Source organism: Chanodichthys erythropterus, chromosome 7 (genome assembly GCF_024489055.1).
Source record: "Chanodichthys erythropterus isolate Z2021 chromosome 7, ASM2448905v1, whole genome shotgun sequence".
NCBI lineage: Eukaryota > Metazoa > Chordata > Actinopteri > Cypriniformes > Xenocyprididae > Chanodichthys > Chanodichthys erythropterus.
Window position 1 is genome coordinate 17,525,165 of NC_090227.1, and position 20,724 is coordinate 17,545,888.

A 20,724-nucleotide genomic window follows, 5' to 3' on the forward strand; every position below is an offset into this window, starting at 1 on the left:
CTATTGGAGTTAGACAACACGTGTCAGGACCCACTCATTGTCGTAATCATACCTTAGATCTAATACTGTCGCATGGAATTGATATTGATGCTGTTGAAATTCTACAGCAGAGCGATGATATATCAGATCATTATTTAGTCTCGTGTATAATACAGTTAGCCAAGGCTACAAAACCACCACCCAGCCATAAATATTGTAGAACCATCACTTCTACCACTAAAGATTGCTTTATAAATAATCTCCCCGAGCAGTTTCATCGACTTAGTATACCTGACAACTTAGAAGAACTCGATGCTACAACAGAAACTATTGGCTCTCTCTTTTCCAGCACATTAGATGCAGTCGCTCCTTTACGTCTAAAGAAGATTAAGGAAACTAATCCAACGCCGTGGTATGATGAGCACACTCGGGCTCTAAAACGAGCTGTGAGAAAAGCTGAACGTAGTTGGAAGAAAACAAAACTACAAGTTTTTCGCCTTTCGTGGAAAGAAAAAATGATTGAGTACAGAACGGCTATAAGAAATGCTAGATCTACTTATTTTTCAAATCTCTTAATAGAAAACAAACATAATCCTAGGTATTTATTTGACACAGTGGCTAAATTAACTAGAAACAGAGATTCAACTGCTGACGTTTCCAAAGAGCACAGCAGTAATGACTTTATGAACTTCTTTACTTGCAATACTGACAATATTAGAGAGAAAATTATAAACATGCAACCGTCTACAGTTTTGCTTCAGACAGTGCACTGTAGTGTCCCTGAGGTAAAACTAGAATCATTCGCCGCTATAGGAGAGGAAGAATTATCTTAACTTATCAAATCATCAAAATCAACATGTATGTTAGACCCAATGCCGACTAAACTACTGAAAAAAATGCTTCCAGAGGTCGTAGGTCCAATTCTTGATATAATTAATTCATCTTTAACACTAGGATACGTGCCAAAAACTTTTAAGCAGGCTATTATTAAACCTCTTATTAAAAAACCTCAACTAGATCCGAGAGATTTAGTAAATTACAGGCCAATCTCGAATCTACCTTTTCTGTCAAAGATACTAGAAAAGGCAGTTTCAACACAACTGTGCTCCTTTTTAGAAAGAAATGGAATCTGTGAGGATTTCCAGTCAGGATTTAGACCATACCATAGTACTGAGACTGCTCTCGTTAGAGTTACAAACGATCTACTCCTATCATCCAATCGTGGCTGTATTTCTCTATTAGTGTTATTAGATCTCAGTGCTGCTTTTGACACTATCGATCACAACATTCTTTTAAAAAGACTTGAAAACTATATTGGTATTAGTGGAATTGCTTTGGCATGGTTCAAATCTTACTTATCTGACCGTTATCAGTCTGTAGTAGTTAATGAAGAGATGTCGTATCGATCACAAGTTCAATATGGAGTATCACAAGGCTCAGTACTAGGACCGTTGCTTTTCACTCTGTACATGCTGCCCTTAGGAGAGATAATTAGGAAGCATGGTGTTAGTTTTCACTGCTACGCTGATGATACTCAGCTCTATATTTCCTCGCGCCCTGACGAAACCTACAAATTCACAAAACTAACAGAATGCATAGCCGACATTAAAAACTGGATGACAAGATATTTCTTATTAATAAATTCAGAAAAAACTGATATCCTAATCTTTGGACCAAAAACTTCCTCACGAAAAAACCTAGAATACTCTCTAACACTTGACGGGTGCTCCATTAAATCTTCGTCCTCAGTTAGGAACCTGGGTGTGCTCTTTGATACCAATCTTTCATTTGAAAGTCATGTTTCTAGTATCTGTAAAATCGCCTTCTTCCATCTAAAAAATATATCTAAATTACGACATATGCTCTCAATGACAAATGCGGAACAGTTGGTTCATGCATTCATGACCTCAAGACTAGATTACTGTAACGCTCTACTGGGTGGTTGTTCTGCTCGGCTTTTAAACAGAATACGTCCTAAATGCGGCAGCTAGAGTTCTTACTAAAACCAGAAAGTATGACCATATTAGCCCAGTTCTGTCAACATTACATTGGCTCCCTATTAAACATCGTATAGATTTTAAAATCTTGCTACTTACTTATAAAGCTCTAAATGGTTTAGCTCCCCAATATCTAAGTGAGCTCTTGGTGCATTATAGTCCTTCACGTCTATTGCGATCTCAGAATTCAGGGCAGTTGATAATACCCAGAATATCAAAATCAACTGAAGGTGGCAGATCCTTTTCCTATTTAGCACCTAAACTCTGGAACAATCTTCCTAGCATTGTTCGGGAAGCAGACACACTCTGTCAGTTTAAGTCTAGACTAAAAACACATCTCTTTGCTCTTGCATACACATAACACATTATCAATACATTAACATTTTTCAAATCCGTTAAAGGATTGTTACGCTGCAATAATTAGGTCGGCCAGAACCGAGAACATTTCCTATAACACTAGATATACCTGTACATCAGAATAAGAATGGCATCTACGCTAATATCAGTCTCTCCGCTTATCCTGAGGTTTGCCGGGTGCTGGATCCAGGCCGTATCCAGATCAGATGGAGAACCTGTGTCTGGACCTGACTACAACATAGCCCAGGAGACAATGGGCCTACGGATCCAGTTCTGGCTGCATCTAAAATTCAGATTTTTAATCTCCGTATCCGCTTACATATATTTATATATAATCTATTTTTAATCTCTATAATAAAAATGTATAATTCAGATTTTGATCTCCATAACCATTTACATATATTATATATATCTTCCAAGGGGTTTTTTCCCTCCTAGGACTTTTTTCCCAGTGTTAGCACGCTGGGTTTTTCTCCTAGGGTTTTTTTTCCACCCCTGGGAGTCAGCCGACATTGGCTTAATGTAGCACCATCTTGTATATGTTACATATTACCACGCTTGCTTGTACAGCTTATTTTTAAACACTTCTCTTTTTTCTGTGCTTCTTATATGTAAAGCTGCTTCGAAACAATTACCAATTGTAAAAAGCGCTATATAAATAAATTTGACTTGACTTGACTTAAAAAATGGTAACTGTGCATCACTACATTTAACCAGTATGAACAGCAATGTAGTGCGCATATCAACAGAAATCAGGCACGAGCATGTTCAACAGATTACTCACTCCCAACATTGTTTTGCGCTGTATTTTGGACGGTGCTCGGTTTCAGTTCGAAAACGTATTAGCCTTCGAGTTTCCCAAGACTGGTGAAGCCGCTTTTCCATCGGGCCAAGCTATTTGTTTAACTATTGCATTTTGTGCCGAGCTGGCCGGTACAGATATGGTTTCGTTTTCTACTGTGGTGCTGCGATAACGGAGCTCTTTACAATGTAATACAAATGAGTCAGTTTTTGCCTTGGTAACGCAAGAGCTTACATACGATACAAGATGTAAATAGCTATGAAGAATGACCAGATATTTCTTTTAACTGTATTACTCATTTGTGTTCACATCATTCAAATAGCGCGTTTAGCAAGCTACGGAGAAACTGGCAGCCAGGTAACACATAAATGATCGATCCTGAGTTGACATATCAGTACCATGATCACTGTTGTGTTCGTGGATGAGCCGAGACAGCGTACTGATCACACAGCATAGCAGGTACGAAACTGAACTTTACTGAACACTCGCACAGTGTCAAACCCCCTGCTTAGGGGTGTGGCTCAATCAGTAGAGATCTCACTAATCAGATATCACTACATCTCCCCTTCCCAAAGCAATGAACTTTGTGAACCCAAGATTGTTAATATTTGTGGAATAATAAACATACTGTAACCATTTTAACCAATTCTAAGCACATGCCATGCCTCTCTAATGTAAAAGAAAATTATTGCTTTAAGAACATCTTTTATCACATTTTGTCTTTCACATTACTGTACAATTTCATTTTTTTTCTTTTTCTATTAACATTGTGTTCTCTTTTTTTCACATTAACATTGTGTACTCCTCTTTTTTTTTATTTTTTTATTTTCTTAAAGGAGGTCAGGGTGGACTACCTGAGCACTCCTGGCACAGTGAGAGGATTATTCTGCCTCTGTGATCACCGGCCATGAACTAAAGGTTTATTCGTCTTGGTGGAACAGACAAACGTCCCGACCTTGTGTAAGTTCTATGTCGTGTAGGTATGGCAGACTGCAAACTTGGAGATGGTTGACGGACTGTTGGCATCTGGCTGTCAGGTACGTGATCATCCTAAAATAACTCTGGCCAATCGACTGCTTGCTCCTTGTCTGTTTCAGGGTGGTGGAGTCGCACCAACGCCCGTCTGTTGCGTCGAATATTACCATGTGAGGTTTTCAAGACAAACGACCTTGGGGCCTGCTGTCTGATCACTGTCCAAAGAGATAGCTTGATCCCTAATCCAAACAGTCTGTCCAGGTTTCAGTGGTGACAGAGATCTAGCTCTATGTCTCTTATTGTATGAATTTCTTGTGCGAGCACATAGATTGGATTCAAACTGTTTCAGTTTGTCTGTGTCTGGAAGTTTTGGTGTGAGAAGAGATAGCAGAGTTGGTAAGCCTGTTCTCAGTCTTCTGCCCATTGACAGTTCCGCTGGACTATAGCCGTTTGCAAGTGGTGTAGAGAGGTATGCAAGCAAAGCTTTGAATGGATCAGATGTTTTCCCCAAGAGCTTGTGGATACCGTGGGCTGCTTGTTATGTGCTTAAAGTCATACTCCCTCGAAAACTCCCTGAAGTCGGCACTGCTATATTGTGGACCATTGTCAGATATTAGTATCTCAGGCACCCCATTCCGTGCAAACACTGCTTTCAGATGTTCAATAATGGTTGCCGAGGAAGTTGATGACAATTTGGCCACATCGACAAGTCTATAGCCGCTCTCTGCCATGGATATGATGGAAAGTCTGTAGGTTGTAGGGGTTCTACAGTCATCATGGAAGCCTTTCTACATTCATCACATTGTTGCACCATAGTTCGCAACTGGGAACTCAGGCCGGGCCACCACACAGACTGTCTTGCCCTTTGGCAACATTTTTCAATTCCTTGGTGTGCCTGATGAATGTGAAGCAGAACTGAACTTTGGAGTGAGGCAGGGATTATCAACCTTGTTCCATGTAGAAGCAGTCCATCGAGGATGGAAATCATGTCTCTTTCCAACCAGTAAGGTCTGAGTTTGTCGTTGGCCTGCACCGTTCTCAGTCATCCATACTCATGGAACCTCATTACTTGGCTGCATACAGGGTCTTTCTTTAACTCCTGTTGAATGTTTTCTAGGCGGCTCTTTGAAGCAGGGAAGCTTTTCCCTATTTGGGAGAGGTAAATATTTGTGTCTTCCATGAGAGTTTAGTCAGCATCCGTTACATCACTCATAGAGGCCATCCTTGAAAGGGGTCTGGAGTTGTGAACTGTTTCCCTGGAACACGGCTGATCTCGTAAGAATATCTCATAAGTCTCATTCTGAACCTTTGCAGCCTTGGTGGTAAATCATCCATATGTTTTGTGCTCAGTAAGCTCATGCTTTCCTGGTCCCATCCGTGTTTTTCGTGTTTTCTTCAGACCAGTGTTGCTATTTGAGGTAAGCTGTGAGAAGACGGATTCAGGTATCGCTGTGACATCTGCCCCAGTGTCCATTTTCACCGGCTGTTCCAAGATCTGAACGGTTGTGCACCAGCCTTGAATATTTGAATAAACAGCTCAGAGGAATGCTTGCCCTTCATCTGAATGACATTCCTCTTTAACCTCATGAAGCACTGTCTTTGAATAACATTGGCTAATGTAGTGGCCTTTCCTATTGCACTGATGACAGACAGCCTCTTTGGCTGGGCAGAGATCCTTTACACGATATGGTGATTTTCCACATCTCATGCAGCATGATTTCTTTGATTTCTCTTTACGATTTTTCTGGAAACTTGTCCAATTTCCACCTTTTCCTGACTTGTTTGACTTTTTGGATGAATCCTGTCTGTATTTTTCTTTGTGTACAGCCTCTAGCTTTAGGTCTTCTTCGTCCTCCTCCTGCCTTCTGCCTGCTGTTTTCTCACCATTTCACTCTGCCTGGCCATAGTTATAGCGTTCTCCAAAGTTAGGTTTGCATGTAGTTGAAGGCGCTCTGACAGTTTGATATCTTTCAACCCAACAACAATTCAATCTCTAATAAGTTAGTTTCTCAGAGTTCCAAAAGCACAACGTTCTGACAATGAATACAGTGCAGTGATAAAATCATTAACTGGTTCATCTGGCTCTTGTTTCCTGGAGTTAAACTTTGCTCTCTCATAAATCACATCTATTTTGCCAGTGAAATATTCTTTGAATTTATTCTGCACAGTTTCATACTTTCCACGCTCTTTGTTGTCATGGCCAATCCGCACAAAATGTCATCAGCTTTGTCTCCCATACAATTTGCAAATCTGATGCTTGTGCAAGATTACTAGCAACTCTGAGTCTTTCAAATCGTCTGAGTCATCTTTCAAAGTCATTTGGCTTTGTAAAATCGAATGGATCAGGAGGTCGGATTTGATATGAAGATATGGGCAGTGGTGATTCCTCCATTTGCTTTGTAGATTATTATTATTTGTTTTATTTTTGATTCTTTTTGCAGATCTTTCCGAACTTCAGTGCTTTATACAGCTTTTGTATGTTAAATCATAATACGCTTCTGTGGGCCTCTTTGCCTGCACCCCTCCCCCGCTCTTAACTTGCGATGCGGTGGGTAAGCGTGTGCTGATTCGCTTGCTGACTTTCCTTTTTTCTTGTTGGAAACAGCATAAATTACGCTCTTACTTTAGTGTTATTGACTTATTCAACAGTTTATCGTTTGTTGGAGACTGTTCTAGCTGCTTCTGACACCATGTTGTGTTCGTGGATGAGCCGAGACAGCGTACTGATCACACAGCATAGCAGGTACGAAACTGAACTTTACTGAACACTCGCACAGTGTCAAACCCCCTCCTTAGGGTCATGGCTCAATCAGTAGCGATCTCACTAATCAGATATCACTATACGCATTTTAGCAGCACGGTAATCTGAGTATGCAGGGAAAGTTCTCATACCCCTTCATTCAAAGTGTGGTCCCGAAGGGCTATCTGGCCCTTCCCCTTACCCCTACCACTCCAGCCAAAAGAGAATTGAGACACCTACCCCTACCCCTACACGTGAACGCACAAAACAAAGGGGTAGAAATGGGATTGGGCCAATATGTTCTTCTTCTGTTGTCTAAGAGTTGATAGACAGCTTTTAGGTGCTTTATTGGCAGCGCACACCCTCTGGTTACAGTACATTAATCACACAACCTAACCCTGCACTTACCCCCTCTGGCACATCTACGCCAGAAAACAGCACTTGCAAGTTGAGCTGCGCCGATCCGACACAATCTCGCCTCATGTTCACGCTCACGCGAGAGTGACAAAATGCTTTACGGTAATTCAAAAACAATATTATGGACTTTATAAGACAATTTTAAAAATTACCCACCTCCATCGAGATTTCTTGTACTGTATTTGCAAAGTTACTGCGCTGGTTAGCGTTGTAGTCGTTGTAGTCCAGAGCTGCACTTGGAGTATTCATTAAGTATATATTTAGTGTGATTCACTGAAGGAACCTGTAGGGGGAGCTTCGCAAATCTTACTGAGTTCCGCTTTAAAGAAGATACCTTTTTACAGTTCCCTTTCAAAGGCTACACTCTAAGCTGCGCTTTATTCAGCACTATGGGAACTTCTTTCAGTCGTGACCAGCTGTGAATATATGTGTAAAAAAAAAGTCAATGAAATTGACCTATATTTATAGCCTTGCGTGACGTCATTGGAATGCGTCGTAGCGAGGCTATAATTAGATGATCCACCTGTGCATCAGCAGGTCTTTTGTCTTCAGAGACCATACTGTGTGTGTGTGTAGCAGCTCTGCTCAACTTTTTCCTTCCTTCATTACTTTGTTAGGAGTTAGATTTGACAGGCAGTGCGCAGAACTTTCTCTTCCTTTGTTCCTTTTTCAACTCTGTCTGACAAGTGAAAAGTGAACACGCATATATGATATATATTATATTTGAGAGAAAGTTATCGCTGAACAAAGCAAACGGTGTGTGTCTCCGTGTTCGCGGTCCATCTCCGAATCAGACACACACCAGTATTGTTTCATTTGTTTGGGGAAGAGCACGCTGCCCTTGCGTTGTGTGATCGTGGGGCTCACGTGGCGATCTAGCTGAGGAGCGAGAGACAGGGTTATACTTATTGCTCTCACTCTCTCTCGCAATGTCTTTTACCGAGACCAAAGCGTGCTCCGGAGCTTCTTCGGCTTGGGCAGAGGACAATTAAGTGTTTTCCATTGGAATGGAATATGAGTTTGTCCGTCTAATTAATGTGTACGTGTAATTAACCCAAAAATTACAATTTTGCTGAGAATGTACTCACCCTTAGGCCATCAAAGATGTACAACTCTAAGTCTGAACAGATTTGGAGAAATTTAGCATTACATCACTTATATTATATTCTTTTACAAACACACAGCTTTTCACTTCACAAGACATTAATTGATGGCCTGGAATTGGTGGATTATTTGTGAATTAATGTGATGTTTTTATCAGCTGTTTGGACTATCATTCACCCATTCATGGCAGAGGATCCTTTGGTGAGCAAGTCATGTAATGCTAAATTTCTCTCAAACTATTCCGATAAAGAAAAAAACTCAACTACATCTTGGATGACCTGAGGGTGAGTACATTTTCAGCAAATGTTCATTTTTTGGGTAAACTATTCTTTTAAAATAAATGACTAATTGTTTTCTAATTAGTAAAAGCAAGGATTACAAAGAGTTAATTCAAGCAGAATTCCAAACATGCAGCTCTTTTGCATACAGTAACAATTAGGGGGTGTAACAATTCAAAAAACTGACGGTTCATACCTCAGTTCCCTTTCGTGGGAACTATCGACACTACGTCGAATGAAGTGATGGGAACCCTCTGCATTTTGTGTTCGTGAAGCACCTCTGTATCCAACCAATGAGGAAACGTGACGTCAGAGGCGGGTGACGTCACGGACCAGGAAACTATAAAGCATACCCAGAACAAAGAACGCTAGCTTCTGTTGTCTTTAGCAAGCGCTCTCTGTATCTTGTGTGTCTTATTTGGTGTTGTTTGTCTTATCACATATAGATAATCATGATCTCTTCGTCTGAGGACAAGAGTATCTCACACCAATCCATATATTTATATATAAAAAAGACACGTATTATGGCGAGAAACAGCAGTAAAATGGGAGTGAGTATGCCTCTCGAGGGAGCTGTCTGTGTGCACTGTAAAAAATCACTCTCAGGACACTGTGCTCCAGTGTTCCCCGTGGATCGGGTCCCGCTTCTGCTGAGGCAGGGCGGAGGCACCATTCGTGAGGTTCACAAATGGATCTGACAGAGGGGTTAGAGACGGTCGCCACCCTTTCTCTGCCTTCACCTGCCAGGTTCAGTGCTGTCTCCAAGGTGGAAGCACGCTCTGAGGTTTCTTCCCCCGGGTTGAGGCACCGATATTCACATGTCCAGCTCTGAGGAGGTGGATATTGTGATATCGATCTGAGGATCACCACCTCACAGTCACACACATATCGTGTTTCAAAATCACACGTTTATAACAAATCATTCGTGAACAGCAGTTTGATTTTTCCCCTGTGCTACACTACAAAGCGAGTTGGGATACACACGATTTGTGTCGTTTGCTGGGAGTGGAGCATGCACGTCAGCTCACAACTGACAGTGACAGTGTTCATTCATAAAAATGTCCAGAAGAAAAGTATGCACTAGCGGGAGTTTTTTAGCTCCACTCCTGTTGGCTTTATTCTCAAGGGAATAAAAGTCTAATGCAAAGCTCGGATCTCAAAGTGGATTGAGTTTTCATTTAAGAATATAGCTCAGATCTCACGCTTGCCGAGGCAGCGCGTGGATTGGGTTTTCATTAAAGAATATATGGCTCGGATCTCGCGTTGCCAAGGCAGCACATAGATTAAGTCTGCAAGAATGAATATACGGCTCGGGTCTTACGTTTGCCGAGGCTGCGCATATATCACGTGTCCGTAATTATGCATGTGTGTGTGTATGTATACAGCTATGGAAAAAAAATTAAGACACTTAACATTGATTTATGAACTTGGAGTGGTCTCTTAATTTTTTCCATAGCTGTATATGTATATATATTTATATATTAAGGGATCTGAGCAGACGGGAGTTCCCTTTCGCTCTTTCCCTAAAATACCTTGCGAATTATTACGAGCTATAATTCTTTTTTGTATTCTAAATATATTCAGTCTGTTCAAAAATATATATTTATACAAGAACTGGCTGCATTTAATTTGAGGATTAAATGAAATATTGAATACATTAAATTCTAAGAAATATAAATGATGTTTTATAAACGTAGTTCAGGAGGAACAAGTCCAATAAGATACCCAATCATTACATCATCTTAATGATTACGTCATCTCAACCAGCTGTCAACCATCTGTAATCAACGTATCTACCCAATCGGCATGAGTTCAGGCCTGTATATAATCAAGTCAAGTCAAGTCAATTCAAATTTATTTATATAGCGCTTTTTACAATTGTAATTGCTTCAAAGCAGCTTTACATATTAGAAGCACAGAAAAAAAAGAGAAGTGGTTAAAAATAAGCTGTACAAGCAAACTGAAGGTCTGCTGCAGCGGCCTGGCGCTGGAAGAAGGCCCGTTCCGTCGCGGGAAGAGGCGGCATTGCCAGAGACTCGAGCTTGGTGCTCGCCTGCCTTATTGTCATTTTTCTGTGACAGTAATGATTGAATGGGACTAATCACAGTCAAACTCACCCAAGGATCTTCGACAGTTTCCAGCATTTGGTCCCGCCCTAAGTTCCTAACATGTCTGAAGTCGCGTCAGATGAAGAATCTTTCATGGCAGGAATCTTTGCCACAATCCTCTGGCCTTAAGAACAATTTTTCTCCAATCCAACGGCATTATTTTGGAGGGGCGTCAGCCCAAACAAACGGGTCCCTACATGCCAAAACACCAAGGCCTGTCACCACGTCCGAATCATCCGCGATATCCTTCTGTGTATTTCCCTACTCTGGCCCATTCAATCATCATAGAAAAATGACAATAAGGCAGCCGAGCACCAAGCTCGAGTCTCGGGCAATGCCGCCTCTTCCCGCGACGGAACGGGCATTCTTCCAGCGCCAGGCCGCCACAGCAGACCTTCATTAAACCCAGTGCCCAAGGAAGTCGACCGGAAGTTGAAGTCGGCCGCGTGCCGCCATCTTGTAGCAGAACTTCACTTGCGTTAGCATCCCATTGACTCCCATTCATTTTGGCGTCACTTTGACAGCGAATAACTTCCCAGCAAACACAGTACGTTGTGACGACGTCGTCAGTTAGTCGTCATTTGGTCAGCGTGACATTACTTTGACAACGCGTGAGGACGTCGTGGTAATGTTCCATTTTTTAGAATCTTGGCTAACGTTCCAGAAACGTCGCGGGCACGTCCTCAAAAGACGTCGCTGGTTAATACCACGGAGAACGTTGTAGCGACGTGGTCCATAGGTCTCCTGATAACTTCAGATATTGCACTAAGCCAACGTTATGTTTGTTAATATGGCATTTGGATATTATGAGTAAATTTAATTGATTCAAGCTTTTTAAATGAATCGACATAGTTTTATTTATATTTAAGATATACCTACATATTCATAAAATATTTGCCTGCAAAACTACCTAACATTTTACTTAATAAATTGTGATCATTCATATGTTTGTGAACAAGAGGTTTACTGAATGACAACGTTGTGAGGACGTCGTGGTAAAGTTCCTTTTTTTTTTTTTTTTTTAAGAATCTTGGCTAATGTTCCAGAAACGTCGCGGGCACGTTCTCAAAAGACGTCGCTGGTTAATCCCACGGAGAACGTTGTAGCGACGTGGTCCATTGGTCTCCTGATAACTTTCCAGATGTAACTTTTTGTGTTCACAATTTACAAAAGTTATACAATGGGAATGTACATGAATACATTTTCTAAACCGTGTTTTTGTTGGACCCTGAATCATTATGGTACACCTAGATAGTGTTTATATTCGGACTATTTTAGACCAGTCTGGTATGAACCGCTGCGGAGTAGCACAAATGCCTGCGTGACTCGTCATCGACATAAACAGAGAGAAGTAGCTCCGGCTACAATGTTCTTCCGCAAGATGCATGCCGTTCTGTGTAACCGTTAGAGCGCCACAAGTTATGGACATGTTTATATTATGTGTTTGTGAATGTAGGAGATTTATTGGATGGGGCACGCGCGAGACAAATTCGAAATTTTAAACGAGCAAGTCAAACGGACTTATGTAACGGTCGACTTCCAGCAGACGGACACGGAGTAAAAGGTAAGCCCTACAAATGTACTTTTATTCATCGTTTTTGCCCATGTGACACTAAATATCACTTGTGATGAGTAACGTAACGTTAATGTTAGTGCAGTGTTTTTGGTTTTCTAAATGTATTTTTCTAAATATTACGTTTGGTTAATGTGCGCACGAGCGCTGTCCCCGTGAGGCGGTCTGAGGTAACGTTAAAATCTGCAGTTTTATATATTATATTTTTTAGTTATTTTAAGTGTAACGTTCACTGTTTAATGCTATAAACGGCAGAATAATCACTTATATTCGTTAAACGGCATCTGTAGTAGAGTGTTTGTTAATTTTAGACCCTGCCTGGCCTCCCTGAAGCTCATATGAACCATATTGAAAATCCAATAAAATCTGTATAAAACGATTAATCAGACACGGTTAATTACTTCACGATTTGTTTACTTAAATTCTTTGTAATGACAATGAACCAGACAAATCAATGATTTAGAGTTGTTTATAACAAAATATTCTCGTTTGTCGCCACTTACTGGTTTAACGATAACGTTATATGTGGGTCTATTCATTCTAATAAATCTAACATACTTTTTTATTTTCAGCAGCTGGAGGAAAGACAGCCTGTTCAGCAACAACAAGACAACAATGAGCATGCTGGGTATTAAATTAATTTCTGACTTATTCAGTACCAATAGATTTAAGGTCCTGGACTAATATTGCTGCTATCGGTATGTATGTAACGTTCAGTCATTAATTACCCTTAATATACAACCACATATCATTTAGATAATCTCCAGGTGGACTGCATGGATCCAGGATCAAGAGATCATTCATCATGCAGACCATGTTCCAGGAGAAGCAGCGTATACTGGGTAACAACTATGCCTCATTTTTCCAATATCACTTAGGTAAGATTAAATGGATTTAAAGTGATTTCAATCATGGGTCATTTGTTTCAGGTCTGCTTGATCCTTTTGTTGTCCTGGATGTGAGAATATGGTCAAAATATGTGCCAATCAGCATCCAGCCATAAAATCAGCCTTCTCGTTAAAAGGCTCAGGAGGACAAACAGGTAATTCACAGGGTTGAATTTCACAAGTCAATTACTTACAGAGACAAGGAGATGTTAATAATTCTGAATTTGAGGGGTCAGCAATTTTACTACTTGATACATTTACACTTTTCATTTAATTCAGAATGAAATCATTGTGATTGATGAATCTGAATATAGTTGATGTGTACATTTATTTAGAAATCGGATTTGATATTTTAAAATGCACTGTCTGTCCAGAATTACAGACTTTCCAGCTTGTTCCAAAGCTGTATACATTTCTTCTGTTAAAAACCACCATTGACTTCCATAGTTTTTTTTGTTTGTTTTTTTCTACTATGGAAGTCAATGTTGGCCCAAAGCAGCCTGGTAACAAACTTTCTTTAAAATATTTTATATAGCTTTGGAACAAGCTGAGGGTGAGTAAATGATGATAGAATTTTCATTTTTTTTTTTTTTGGTGAACTATCCCTTTAATTTGACTGTGCAACTAGTCCGATTACAAATTAATTATTAGGGTCCATGTAAATGCAGCTATTGTATAGTCCCAAATTATACACAATCACATTACATAGGCTGCTTGGCAACCCTATAACTTTTTAAAATCTGAAGCTATAGCAGCAACATTAGCTGTGTTTACATGGGCTCTAATAATCAGACTTTAATCAGACTAGTAGCACAGATGGAATAAAAAGTCACATGTAACCACATTAGTTGAAATGAATTGGCCGATAGGCATTTCATTCTGATTCAAAGGGCATGATTAAAGCTTTTTTAAAATCTGTTCGATTTAAAACTGTTCGAATCAATTCAACTATCATATACAATCCAAAATCTTCTTCCTCTCATCATCTCATCCGCAAACGTCTTGTTTTGGGCGTTGAAAGGAGCATTTTTACTGCTTGATAAATATAAACCGCATGGCACAAAGCTTAATCCCGCGATCCTCAACGGTGCTGAGACCATCGGAGCTGTAGTGCTGCACGCGGGGGTGAACGACACCAGGCTGCGGCAGACGGAGGTGCTGAAGCAGGACTTCAGAAGCCTGATCGAGACTGTACGAGCCACATCGCCCGCGACGAAGATCATCGTGTCCGGACCGCTTCCGACGTACCGACGAGGACATGAAAGGTTCAGTAGATTATTTGCTCTAAATGAATGGTTGATGTCTTGGTGTAATGAACAGAAGCTGCTCTTTGTAAATAATTGGAATCTTTTCTGGGAGCGTCCTAGGCTTTTCCGTGCTGATGGCCTGCACCCCAGCAGCATCGGAGCTGATCTTCTGTCAGAGAACATCTCCAAGACGCTTCGCACCATATGACTAGTAAGTCAAACCTCAAATCACAGCCTGTGTTCTGCCCACTTCATTGATAGAAATGTGAGTGTAGTACAGTCTATAGAAACTGTGTCTATTCCCCGAATAGTGAGGTTTAACAATAAAAATAAAGGATCTAGAAAAAAACCTAATCGTGATCAAACCAGATTTTTGTAAAATTACTGAACAAAAACAATCTCTAAAGCTAGGGCTACTAAACATTAGATCGCTGACACCGAAGGCAGTTATCATAAATGAAATTATCACGGATATTCTGCCCTCGTAAAAGAGTTCCCCTTCTTAACTAGGCAGATAGATAACTCCTTCCACAGGGACGTTGAATTAAAGCATGGATTTATTATGACCACCACTTCAAATATGTGGAACAGAGGAAAACTGAAATACATAAAAAATGAAAAAATAAGTTTCTAAAGAACGTGCATTAAAGAAATTTAACAGTTCAAATAAGGGATAACTGCATATACTATACACATTAATAAAGCAGATGCATGTAACACTGTACTGAAAATAATCTCTCTAAATATGAAATTTGTCCTGAATAACATCACCAATAACAATATAAGATGATGATAACGTTCTTGTAAGCACTTGTAATACTTACAGACAAAGCTTCTTTAAACGATTGCAAAGATGATGAAAGGATTGAAAATAGCTGCTTTAACCGTGTGACTATCAGCATCAACTGAGTAAAACAAGATGGCTGCTATTAAGGTCAGAGGTTACTATCAAAAACATAGAATAGCACCACCTAGTGGCTCAAAAATTAAACTACACTAAAGTACACTGGAAACAGTACACTCCCCGTCTGGTATCTGGTAAGATGCCATCATTAAGCATAATAACATTTATCTATTCAGTCCCAGCAGACAGCAGTAAAACGACGTCCGATATAGGTCGCAGGAACACCTTAGACGATCCATCTTTGACCACTTTGACCTCAACTTTCCTTACTTTCCCATCTCTCCCGGGAAATGTCTCTAACACGATTCCCATTGGCCAGTCGTTCCTTTTCGCTTGAATGTTTTTCAGTAGCACAACATCTCCTACTTGGAGATTGGAGCTCTCATTCTGCCATTTTCTACGGTTTTGCAAGGTTGCGAGATATTCCTTTCTCCAGCGATTCCAGAATGTATTGGCCAAGCTTTGGACTTGCCTCCACTGACGAATGAAGAGGTCCCTTTCACCAAATTCTCCTGGTGGAGGAGGAACTGCGGAAGTCTTTTGAGTGAGTAAAGTTGCTGGAGTCAGAATGAAAGGAGCGTCTGGATCTGTAGAAACAGGTACCAGGGGACGAGCATTGACTATAGCTGTGACCTCAGCCATGAAGGTGGTCAAAACCTCATGGGATAATTTTGAAGGTCCAAGTTTTTGTAGCATAGATTCAAGGATCCGTCTTGAAACCCCGATCATACGTTCCCAACTCCCACCCATGTGAGATGAGTGAGGAGGGTTGAACACCCAAGAGCATCCACTGTCACTCAGATACTCTTGTACCCTTCTGTCTTCTGTGACTGACTCCATCTTCAACTTCTTGCATGCTCCAACAAAGTTGGTGCCACAGTCCGACCGCAACTGTTTTGCTGGACCTCGAACAGCAAAGAATCTGCGGAGAGCATTTATAAAGCTGGAGCTATCCATTGACTCTATGACTTCAATATGTATGGCCCTAGTGCTCATACATGTGAACAGCACTGCCCAGCGTTTTGAGTTTGCTTGTCCTCCTCTGGTTCGACGTGAGGTGACCATCCAAGGCCCGAAAACATCTAACCCTACATAGGAGAATGGAGGGTCCATACTGAGCCTTTCAGGAGGTAGGTCAGACATCTTCTGAGTCAAAATCTTTCCCCGCAGTCTGCGACACTGTAAACATTGAAAGATCACACTACTGATGCGTCTCTTACCACCTATAATCCAAAAACCAGCCTCTCTCAATGCACCCTCAGTGAAGATGCGCCCCTGATGTGCAACTTGTTTGTGATAATGTTGAATGAGTAGAGATGTGATGTGACAATGACCAGGGAGAATAAGAGGACACTGTTCGTCCCTCCCAAGGTTTGCTTGTGAAAGGCGTCCACCAACCCTGAGTAAGCCAGATTTATCAATGTAGGGGGATAGATTGAAGAGAGGACTTTGTTTGGAAATCACAGTGCCTACTTGAAGGCATTTCAGCTCCTCTGAGAAGGCTTCTGCTTGTACACTGTGGATAAGAATGGACTTGGCCTTTTCCAGATCTTGGACTGAGCAGGGCTTAACGCATATATGCCACCCCCTGCAAGTGCTCTTGCCGCTATCCTGCTTAAAGGAATGGGTTATGTGCACAAGTCTTGCTATTGCACGAGTTAGCGATCGCCAGCTTGAGAATCTTTCAAATCGTTTGGTGTCCAACTCCTTACTTGAAGTATGTGTAGCACAAGAAGTGACTTGGGGACGTACTTCAATGTCTTCTTCTGGGTCTATCATGCTGAAGAGACTAGTGTCAGTTTCAGGTGATGTCGTCGTAAACAAGAATTTTGGACCAGTCAACCACATACTATGGGGAAGGTCAGCTGCCAAAACTGATCTTGTGGCTTGGTCGGCAGGGTTTTGATCGGTAGGTACGTATTTCCACTGCTCAGGGCATGTAGATTGCCGTATCCTTTGCACCCTGTTGTTAACATACACATAAAACTTCCTGGATTCATTACAGATGTAGCCTAGGACAACCTTACTGTCAGAATAAAAAGTCACAGCATCCAGTTTGGTGTCGATCTCATCTTCAATTGTTTCAGCTATTTCTACAGCCAGAACAGCTGCGCACAGCTCAAGTCTGGGGACAGAGATCTCAGGGCGGGGGCTAGTTTAGCCTTGCCAAACATAAAACCAACTTCTACATTACCACTTGCATTGGTAACCCTGCTGTAAGCGACAGCTGCAATAGCATTTGTGGATGCATCACAGAAGACGCACATCTCTTTTCTTTGTGCTTGACAGAGAGAGATTGTAGCATACGTGCGGGGAATCTTGACATGCTCAAGCTCTTTTAATGACTCTCTCCAAACCTTCCATTCCTTAAATTTCTCGTCTGGTAGAGGTGTGTCCCAGTCACAAGACTCTGTGGTTAGCGCTCTGAGCAGGAGTCTGCCCTGAATTACGACAGGTGCAGCAAAGCCAAGTGGGTCAAACAAACTGTTGATCGTTGACAGAACCCCACGTCTGGTGTAAGGTCTCAACTGGTCTGCAACCTGGAAGATGAACATGTCTTCAGACATGTCCCAACTCACCCCCAAACTTCTCTGAACTGGTGGGAGGCCAGTGCTCAGATCTAGATTCCTTAACTCCTTTGCAAGATCTTCTGCAGGAAATGATTTCATAACTTCCACTTTATTGGAGGCAATCTTGTGAAGATGTAGATTAGACAGAGCCAGCATTTCCTGAGTGGCCTTGAGCAGCTTGATGGCTTCCTCTTCTGTGGAGAGAGAGATAAGGCCATCATCCACATAAAAATTCCTTTCCACAAAGTGCCTTGCCTCGGATCCATAGTCCTTTTCACCTGCGAGGGCAGCCCTCCTGAGCCCATATATGGCAACTGCTGGAGACGGACTATTACCAAATACATGCACTCGCATCTGGTACTCCAGCACCTTGTTGTCTAAGTCATTGTTGTCATACCAAAGGAAGCGCAGAAAGTTCCGATGCTCTTTTGCGACCACAAAGGAATGGAACATTTGCTGGATATCTGCCATCACTGCCACACGTTCCTTCCTGAACCGCAGCAGAACCCCCAAGAGGCTATTGTTTGCGTTAGGGCCAGTAAGGAGAACATCATTTAATGATACACCTTGATGTCGAGCACTAGAATCGAATACCACCCTTATCTGGCCGGGCTTCTTTGGATGGTACACCCCGAACATTGGCAGATACCAGCACTCTTCATTATTCTGCAATTGTGGTGCCAACTCTGCATGCTTATTCTCAAATATCTTACGCATAAAATCCACAAAGTGTTCCTTTACTTCGGGGTGTGTTTTTAGTTTGCGAGTCAGTAACGTGAGCCGGTTGTTGGCTTGAACCTTGTTATTTGGAAGGCGTTGCCGTGGGCTACGGAACGGAAGTGGGGCAACCCAGCTATTTGACTCATCCTGATGGAATTCTCTTTCCATAATCTTCAGGAAGGCAAGATCATCCATAGAGGGAGCTGGTTTATCGTCATACTTTGTGTGGCAGAAAACTGACTCTCCTATCGGACATTCATTATGCATCAGCAAACTGCTCTGTTTAGGGTTCAGAGTGGAGGATTTCTGTGGCTCATTGTGAAGATTGAAAAAGTCCTTTACATGCATACTGTTTGGACATGGACTCATGTAGCTGGGGCGCCCATTTCCTAAAATATGAGTTTTGAAAACATCAACTGATGAAGGCTTGTGAGCTCCGTTAAGGCATACATCTCCAACTATCACCCACCCAAGGGCCAACCTCTGTGCAAAGGGAGCATATTGTGGTCCGTTGCATTGCTCCAGCACCTTGTGTGCCTGAATGAGGTCTCTTCCGAGAAGAAGCAAAATTTTGGCCTTTGGATCTAGACATGGAATCTTGGAGGCTACTGATTTTAAGTGGTTGTGGTATTTTGCAGCCTCTGGAGTAGGAATCTCTGCTCTGTTGTTTGGGATGAGGTTGCATTCAATAAGTGATGGAAGAGCAAGGCGTGTCTGTTCATCAAAAGACTCCACCATAAAACCTTCAGCTCTACGCCCTTCAGCTTCTGTGATGCCTGCACACGTCCTAAGTGTGTAAGGTGCTGTATTGTCTGCAACATTAAACATCTCGAAGAAGGCAGATCTTGCCAGAGATCTATTACTCTGATCATCTATGATTGCATAAACCTTTTGTTTGTTCTGAGGCTCACCTTTTGGATACACATTTACCAGGCAGATCTTTGAGCAGGATTTTCCGCTGCTATGATCTCCACATACTTGTGTGCAGGTGGATGTGGCGACTGGGGAAGGAGGCTCTTCTTGCTCCCCGCCATAGTTTGTAGAGGGATTGGTATCCTCCTTTTTTGACCAGGGGGCTGGGCCATTGTGAAGTGCGGCTATATGCTTGTTGCTGTCGCATTCAGAGCACTGGATTATTGCCTTACAGTCTTTTGCCTGGTGTGTAGTTGAGGAGCAGCATCTAAAACATATCGAGTTCTCTCTGAGGTAAGCTTTGCGTTCCTGCAAAGTCTTTTCCCTGAAACCTCTACACTTTCTAAGGGGATGTGGCTTTTTATGGATTGGACATTGTCTGTTGAGGTTGTCACTTGCCTTGTTAGATTCATCCCTTTGTGTGGCATTGTCTATTTCTGTTTTGTGAACGGTGATGGTAGTTCTGATTGCCTTTGTTGAAAATCTATCTCCTTTAAATGATGTAGCATTATGCATACTCATGTTAAAGCTGTGATCATTTCTCATGCGGGCCTCACAACAAATGAAATCGCAAAAGAATGAAAAGGGGGAAGCTGACACCATACTCATGCTTGTAACGAGTTCCCTGCAACATCCATTTCTCTTGTAGACTGTATGGGAGTTTCTCTAGAATGGAGCTGATGCCTCGTGCAGTATCCAGGAAGGTCAAGCCAGGTAGATAGCCTTCAGTTTTGGCTGCCCGCAACTCAAGAAGTAGGTCTCCTAGCTCTCTGAGACGTAGAGGGTCTTTGTTAGACAGCTTTGGGAAACGTTCAAGTTTGTTAAAGAGAGCTGCCTCAATGGCTTCGGCAGAGCCATAGCATTCCTCCAGCCGTGACCAGACCATGCCGAGGCCAATGTCTGGATGATTGATGTGGACTGATCTGATGCGCCTTGCTTGTTCAGTAGAATCTGGGCCAAGCCATTGTATAAGTAAGTCTAGTTCTTCACTAGGCTTAAGATCAAGTCCCTCAATAGCATTGCAAAAGCTGGACTTCCAGGCCCAATAGTTCTCCGGCTTATCATTAAATCTTGAAAGTCCACCTGTCAGAAGATCACGGCGAGCCAGGAACTTTGCAAGCTCAAACACATCTGAGCGAGCAGTATGAGACTCC

General features: G+C 41.8%; 1 protein-coding gene across 1 annotated transcript; it reads right to left on the reverse strand.

Moving 5' to 3' along the window:
- Positions 1-14,969: 14,969 nt before the first annotated feature.
- LOC137022641 (uncharacterized) lies at positions 14,970-17,463 on the reverse strand. Its single transcript, XM_067389066.1, has one exon. The coding sequence runs from the start codon at positions 17,214-17,216 to the stop codon at positions 15,537-15,539; it is 1,680 nt and encodes a 559-aa protein (XP_067245167.1). The 5' UTR covers positions 17,217-17,463; the 3' UTR covers positions 14,970-15,536.
- Between the last annotated feature and the right edge of the window lie 3,261 nt (positions 17,464-20,724).

Coding starts and splice junctions, on each gene's coding strand:
- LOC137022641 (XM_067389066.1), bottom strand. CDS start 17,216: ATGTGGTTGACTGGTCCAAAATTCTTGTTTACGACGACATCACCTGAA.